General features: G+C 44.2%; 1 protein-coding gene across 1 annotated transcript; it reads left to right on the top strand.

Annotated features, from left to right (window-relative positions):
• Positions 1-5,516: 5,516 nt before the first annotated feature.
• LOC309356780 (olfactory receptor 4S2-like) lies at positions 5,517-6,473 on the top strand (the record flags this gene model as incomplete). Its single annotated transcript, XM_081888518.1, has 1 exon — positions 5,517-6,473. The coding sequence occupies one exon, from the start codon at positions 5,517-5,519 to the stop codon at positions 6,471-6,473; it is 957 nt and encodes a 318-aa protein (XP_081744644.1).
• Between the last annotated feature and the right edge of the window lie 1,587 nt (positions 6,474-8,060).

Here is an 8,060-nt window from a genome sequence, read left to right as displayed (position 1 = left end):
TGCCTAACTGCAAACCTTACAAGTTGTGACGATTTGCTATGCAGTAGGAAAAAAACCAAGTGGCACACACTAATCAGCCAAATGGACAAAATTCCTACTGGGCCCCTGCCCCAAAGCAGACGACCCCATGACAGGCATAGCAAGGTCAAGCAAACAGCCTAAAATTAGGGAAGGGAGGGCGGGTGATCCGAAGTAAGCAGCGAAAAGAGGAAGTTTGTCGCTGCGAGCGTTGTATTTAACAAATAGGGCTGTCAGTCAACAAATGGCAACATCTAGATTTCCCCAGTAACAGCCCGCCCCTGCTTAAAGGATGGCCAAACCATTTGCCTAGCAACAGTGAGGTGTCTCGTCAGCCCTGCCTGCAACCCGTGCTCTCCATGAGGGAGAACACACTTTCTCCAATAGGGATGTCCCATTCCATAAGGGTAATTTTACTATTGTACCCTACACATCTTCCTGGGTTGCCCCAGCCACTCTGGGCAGCTTCCAATATATATAAAAACATGATAAAACATTAAATTTTTTCCTTATACAGGATTGCCTTCAGATGGCTCAGGGACAGATAACTTCATACCCTCCAATATTTCTCCAGTGAAAACAGGTACATCCTAAGGAAAAGTGGGGCATTCCCGGATCAAATCAGAAAGCAGGATGGCTTCTCTAAATCAGGGATGTCCCTGGGAAATAGGAACACTTGGAGGGTCTATGTTAGCTGGCAAACGTCGGCTAACGCCTCTCCATTTCCATCTTTCTGTTTTGGGGCAAGAAACTGGAGTGGGCACTTATAGCTTCAGGTTTACCTGGTTGTTGTAACTTCAGATTCCTAGTCCATTACTGAAGAATTTAGGCTTTGCTTATAGCCATGGCTGATTGCTTAGAATCAAGAGATGAAACTATACCCCTTTGATCCTTTGGCAAAAGCTGATGCCATGAACAAGGTGTTATTGAAGGCAACTGCAGGACCTGAGAAACCTCACCTCCTTTTCTGGTATTAAAGCCAAATATTTGTTCATTTCGAATCAAAAAATGAATCTCAGCCCTCCTGCCATCTTGTCTATCCTGCTCTCATAGCTACTTAGACCTCCATTATCTCTCCAGTTTCTCTTCCTACTAACTTTTCCAAGGACAGTCCTGGATTTACAGAAGCTGTCCTGGTTTCTGATTTGATCCTGGAATGTCTCGCTTTTCCTTAGGATGTCCCTATTTTTATCAGAGAAATGTTGGCGGGTATGTTAGGTGACCCCCAAGCCAAGGACATAAGGGCATACAACTTTTAGAAGACATCTGAAGGCAGCCCTGTATAGGGAACCTTTTTAATATTTAATGTTTTTTAAAAAAATAGATGTTGGAAGCCACTTCAAGTGGCTGGGGCAACCCAGGTATAAATAATAAGATCATTGTTAATATTATTATTGACATCCCTATTTTCATCAGAGAAATGTTGGATGGTATGGAGTTGACTTACAACTGTTAGGTACATAGAATCTACACCACATGAACTTTTTTGTGTGTGGCCTGGCTTCAGGAAGAACACTGATAGTATAACTTTGCACAAGCACATTCAAGGCGGGGCACCAGGAGTTAAAGAGAGCATCAAAGCTTGTTGCTACAAATACTTTTGAAAAGTGATGCACAAAGTTTAGTCCTTCTTTGGCTGGTGTCCCTCTTGCGCTTCTCGTGGCCCCTGGGATCTTATTATCCAGGTTTAGGCTATCTTGTTAGCATCAGACGTGTTTCACGTCATACTCTGCAAATTGGATAGTTGCATCACTCTGCCCTATCACTCCACCTCCCCAGAGATTCAAAGTGGGTAGATTTGATATAGTGCCACATGAAGGCGAAGGAACGTCTCCACGCAACCCCTCCCACCCCCCAAAAGAGGGAAGTTGAGAAACCATTATGCTTTTCCATGACTGCATATAAAAATGTAATCATTGAAGATGCTCAGTCACCCTCCCTTTGGTACAGATTAGCTAATTTATTAATTGGGAAGGAATTCAGTTTAGAAGAGTCCTCCTCACTATGAACTACTCTTTTGAATGAAGAAGAGAATTCTACATTTCAGGATTATTGTTTTCTTTTCCCATTTACCATCCAGTGCCATAAAAGTGAATGGCTCTGCATCAGGCTTCATATCCCTTAGTCTAGATGCTTTTTGCTTTCAACTCATTATGTCAAGATAGTGAGAAACTCCAAAGGGGACCTTGAAAGAACCACACAAGGCTATCAACAGCTGCAAATACAAGCAAGGTATACTGTTGTGGAAGGATGCATTCTCATTTTAAGCTCTCTGTATATATGTGTATGTGTATGTGTATATGTGGACAAGTTCCTAATCAACCCTCTTGTACTCAATGATACTTAAAAGTGATTAACTTTGGTTGTTATTTTAAGACATTCAAAGGAAGAAAAAGGGACTCTGTGTGTCTGCACTCTTTGTTTGGTAATCTGGCTCTTCAGCCCAGTTTCTCTTTCCAACATCTCTTAGATTCCGAAATGCACAACAGATTTATTATTTATTCAGACAGGGCTTAATAATATAAGGGAACATGCTATAAGATTAACTTTATAGGTCTATACAACAATAACATCAGAAGTGCAGCTATGCTTGACCTTGGGGGTGAAGTCTAGAGGGGTCCCCAAATGACCACCCAGATAGTGGCAGATGATGGCAAATGGCAAATGGGCCTGGCATCAGTCCCTGCAATAGCATGCTGTGGTCCACCCATTTTTATTTTTTAAAATTACAATCAGGGTGTAGCTGGCTAGGCATGCATATTACAATTTTTATCCCGAATAGTGCTAATTCCCAAGTAAAGCTTGTCCACATCAGAGCAAATTGTGGACTTGCACTGGCCTGGCTCCCCATTAATATAGCGGCCCCACATGATGTCCTCCCCATCTCAGTGGTGTCCTGGACATTTCCCTCTTTAAATGTGGGGCTTTAGAATCCTTGGAAAGTATGAATCAGAAAAGCCAGCCTTTAAAGTGGGGAAGGTCATGAAGAACTCTGGGATGGGGACCACGTTTTGTTCCAGTTTGGAGAAGTCCTATTTGTTTTAAAAGCAGTAAGTAAACTTCACTATAATCCTAATTGCACAATCTCATTATGGTGCTATGATTTAACTGAGTTTTCAAAACGTGAAATGACGTGCGCAGAGTCTTTTTGTTGCTGTTCTCAGATGGGCAAACATTTTATTTTCTCTCTCTCTCTAATATATCAGGAATGTAGAAGCAGCTGCAAAGCATGGAATAACAATAGTGGAGGTAGAGGAAAGAAAAATGTTAGTTGTGTGCTTTGAAAGTGAAGTAATAAATGTCACTAGTGAAAGGATCCCCTCCCTTCCATGAAGCCTATCAAATTCGGTGTCTAAAAATTTCTAGCTGCACCACCGAGTTGCATAAAAGCACAGCAAAAAATCCCAGATTCTAGGGGCTTGTTCACACTAGAGAAAAATGTCTATTTGTCTGGTTTGTTTCCTCATTAATTTTTGTATGTGCACATGATGCCCTCTTCCTCCCATTTGTTGTCCTGGACCTCCCTACCTTTAAATGCAGAGGTTTTTTAATGTGTGAAAAGCCCAAAATGACCAGATAATGTGTGCTGATATTGGGTGGTGGATGCCTTGCTCTAGTTCTGTCCCAGTTCTATTCTGACAACTCCTCTTTCCCCACCTCCTCCTCTTCCTCAGGCTTGCCCACCTTGGAGCATAACGTGGATTTACACTTGCCTGTCTTCCCATTAATGTAGGTACATCCACAAGACATCAGTGTTGTCTCAGACCTTTCCCTCTCTAAACCAGTGCCGGATTTACGTATAAGCTAAACAAGCTATAGCTTAGGGCCCCACTCTCTTGGGCCCCCCCAAAAAAATTTAAAGAAAAAAACACCTGTATGTACATTTCCAAAATATAAAATAAAAAACAAATAAAATAAAACCTACAGATAGCAAATGGCTTTAGATACCTATTAGGTCCATAAATTACCATGTAGCATATATTCAACATAGAAACAGTGACAATTTGTTGTTGACAAAGGACAGCTGGACATATAAAGGGCCCCTTTACCTTCAGTAGCTTAGGTTAGGGCCTCATCAAACCTAAATCTGGCCCTGCTCTAAATGCAGTGTCTTTCTATTCTTGGAAAGTCCAAAACATCTAAGACTGCCCCCCCCCATTTAAAGGGTTGGGGGAAAGTTTCAGGACACCACTGGGATGGGCATGTGGGCACTCCTGTATTAATGGTAAGACAAGCAGGTGCAAATCCACATTTTGCTACAGTTTTGAACAAGTTCTTTATTTCTTTCCCATTGCCTCTTTATTTCACTTTAGTAAATAATACTGTAAACTTAAGGCACCAGGTGCATTTGAGGATTTCTGCTCTAACCAGGGCAGTCTTACCCATAGGCACCAGGGGTGCGGGGCTCCCGGGCACCGGGGTCTCAGGGGCGCCAGGCCGAGAGTCCGGGGCCTGAGAGTTAAGTCTGGGGAAGAGCCCACCCGTCGGGCTCTTCTGCTGCAGGCAGCTCTGTGCTGTGAATTCGGGGGTGACCAAGCCAGTGAGATGCTGAGGCGGGCGGCCGGCTCTCCGTCCTCCTGCATGCCTGGGACTGGGCAACCTGGGAGGGGGGGCGCTGGGCGGATCTTTGCTCCCTGGCGCCGCATATCCTTAACACAGCCCTGTCTCTAACTGTATGATTTGCAAATAAACGAAGAGCAGAATTGACTATTATGGATGCATTAGTTAATAGGTAACTTTAAAAAGAGAGAAGAAAAGGGAGTTTAAATCAGCTGCTTATTCAGAAACTGAAAAATAAGCTGAAATATTGTATATACTCTAGTATAAGCATACTTTTTTCAGCACATTTTTTATGCTGAAAAAAGCCCCCCTTGGCTTATACTCGAGTGAGGGTCCTTTCAGGCTGCTCCTTCCTCCTCCTCTGCTGCTGTTTGCGGCGGCGGCGGAACGAGCAGCCCGGAAGCAGCCCTTTCAGGCTGCTTGTTTTTCCTCCGCCACTGCCACCACCACCAGGTTTGTGGTGTGATGAACCGGCTTATACTCGAGTCAATAAGTTTTCCCAGTTTTTTGGGGTAAAATTAGGTGCCTCGGCTTATATTTGGGTCGGCTTATACTCGAGTATATACGGTACCTTCCTGAGTTCAGCTACTGTTAAGGAGCTGTTGATTTAAATCCTCTTTCCTTTATAAACAACAACCCTAGTTAACTAATTTTTGTACAACTGCCATTGAGAGATGTCCATGCTGGTTGGGAGTTGGAATCCAACAGAGGGTGACAGATTTCCTATCCCTTTAATATGGAGTTGCATGGTAAGGCTTGCTTCCTGGCATGCTAGCACTTTTTACTTGCATTGAGATATATATATAGCCAGAGACTGCTATGGTTGACTTCACTCTGCTACCTCCACCATCTGATTGTCATAAAACCAGGGGGGATTCTGAAAATGACATGCCAGTTTCTGAGCATCTTTCTTACTTGTTTCTGCAGGTGATCTAGATATGGAACTCAAATCTCCAGCTGAGAACATAAACAATGTGACAGAGTTTATCTTTTTCAGCTTCACCCAAAATGAGGAGCTGGAGAAAATTTGTTTTGTGATTTTTCTGTTCTTCTATTTAGCCATTGTGCTGGGAAACTCCCTGATCACAGTCACGATCTTCTTCAGCTCCCGCTTGAATTCTCCCATGTATTTTTTCCTCAGCTACTTATCTTTTGTAGACATCTGCTACTCCTCTGTCACAGCCCCCAAAATGATTATAGACTTCCTTGTAGAAAAGAAAACCATTTCCTTCATTGGCTGCATCGCGCAGCTCTTTGGGGTCCATTTCTTTGGCTGCACAGAAATCTTCATCCTCACAGTGATGGCGTACGACCGGTACATTGCAATCTGCAAACCTCTCCACTATACCACCATTATGACCAAGCGGGTTTGTGGGCAGATGATAGCAGCCTCTTGGGTTGGAGGGCTCATGCATTCATTGGTGCAGACCCTTTCCGTCACTCAGGTCACCTTTTGTGGACCCAATGAAATTGACCACTATTTCTGTGATGTCCACCCTTTATTGAAACTGGCTTGCACAGATACCTACATTATTGGCATCATCGTGGTGGCTAATAGTGGGATGATTGCATTGGGCTGCTTCATTATCCTGGTTATCTCCTACATTGTCATCTTGGTCTCCTTGAGGTCTCGCTCTTCCGAAGGGCGTCAGAAGGCTCTGTCTACCTGTGCTTCCCACATCTTGGTGGTCATTTTATTTTTTGGTCCATGCACCTTTATGTACATACGCCCTTCCAGCGACTTTGCAGAAGACAAGTCGGTGGCTGTGTTTTACACCGTGATCACCCCGATGCTCAACCCATTGATCTACACATTACGAAATGCGGAGATGAAGAATGCCATGAGAAAACTATGGAGCAGGAAAGTGACTTCAAGTGAGAAAGCAAAAATGTGAATTTTAGCACCATTTAAGTCATTAATTTAGTTAAATAAGGTACATAGAAATCCAGTGGGGCGAAACCACTTGGACCCATGCCGCGAAAGCACAGGGCAAGCGAAAAAACTGCCTGGACCCATGCTTTCTAGTCATGGGACAAGTGGGTGTGTGGATGAGCTTGTAGTAGTAAAAAGGCAGCTGGTGCAGATTTTTCAACTCTGGTGTGTCAGGATTTATGATCTCCCTCTCATACCAAGAGACGGTAAGCTGGTAGTTTTCTAACATTCAGATTTATTGGTATTTACACAGTAGTTTCAGTCCAAGCACACAGCTCAATCTTCCTCACTAGATGGGTCAGTTGAGAGGCGGGCTCTTCGCCAACAGGCTATCTTCCATTGGCTGCCCCTCCTTCTGTTGGCCTGACACCAAGCCTGGACTCTACTCCTCCTCCTAGTACAAGGAGACTCAGGAGCAGCTTGTCCAGTTTGCCCCTCCTCCCCTGAGAACGGATCTGAGAGCTGTGGCCCCTCTGCCTGCCTTACGCTGTCTTGGGAATTTACGACATGCATTCCAGGACGGGAGGGGCTCATCTCACTCTCCGCATGGGAAGAAAGCAAGTCTCCGTCTCTTTCTGCCTGCCACCCCTCCTTGGTCCTCTGAGCCCTCGCTGACATTCTGGGAAGGAATGTTTCTGACATGGTGTAATGTGTGTACAACTATGTGACTCGGTACCTTGGTAGCTGCACTTTGAACTAGTTGCAGCTTCTGAACCAGGCACATGGGTACAGTGGTACCTCGGGTTACAGATACTTCAGGGTACAGACACTTCAGGTTACAGATCCTGCTAACCCAGAAATAGTACCTCAGGTTAAGATCTTTGCTTCAGGATGAGAACAGAAATCGCACGGCGGTGGCACAGCAGCGGCAGGCCCCATTAGCTAAAGTGGTACCTTAGGTTAAGAACAGTTTCAGGTTAAGAACTGACCTCCAGAATGAATTAAGTTCTTAACCTGAGGTACCACTGTAGTCTAATCATGAGGTTACCAATTCATGTGCCACCCTGGCAAGACTAGCCCTGTCTAGGAATGATTGTAGATGGTGCACAAGTAACTCTCTCTCTCTCTGTCTCTGTCTCTCTCTCTGTCTGTCTCTGTCTATCTGTCTCTCACCCACCATTGAAAAAGCTCTAATTCTTCCCTTAGCAGCCCCTATAAAAATGTCTCCCTGTGCTGTGTTTAGATTTGGGGAAAAAGCATACTATTGCCTCCAATAGCAGATTTTCTCCAAACCTAATTGAGGTGCAGGACGGGAGAAAGAAGGAGGTCCTGATGAGTTCTCACCACTGTACTATGAAATAATGAAGAAGAAAATTAGTGGAGTGATGGAAGGAACCAAATCTGATTTGGTGAGCCATTCAAAATGTCACCATACTGTTTGCCAGTTCATTCCACCAATTCTGGTGTCCCCACTCCCCCAGGTGCATTCTGCAAAGTGTTATTGCCACACTCAGTGGCAGATTTACGTTAATCAGAGGAGGAGCATCAGCTAATTCTGGTTGGGCACTGGAATAGAAAATCAATATGAACCAGTTTGAAAGGATTATTT

This window comes from Podarcis melisellensis, assembly GCF_964234715.1.
Source record: "Podarcis melisellensis genome assembly, chromosome: 1".
NCBI classification, from domain to species: Eukaryota; Metazoa; Chordata; class Lepidosauria; order Squamata; family Lacertidae; genus Podarcis; species Podarcis melisellensis.
This window is presented reverse-complemented; position numbering and strand designations above follow the sequence as displayed.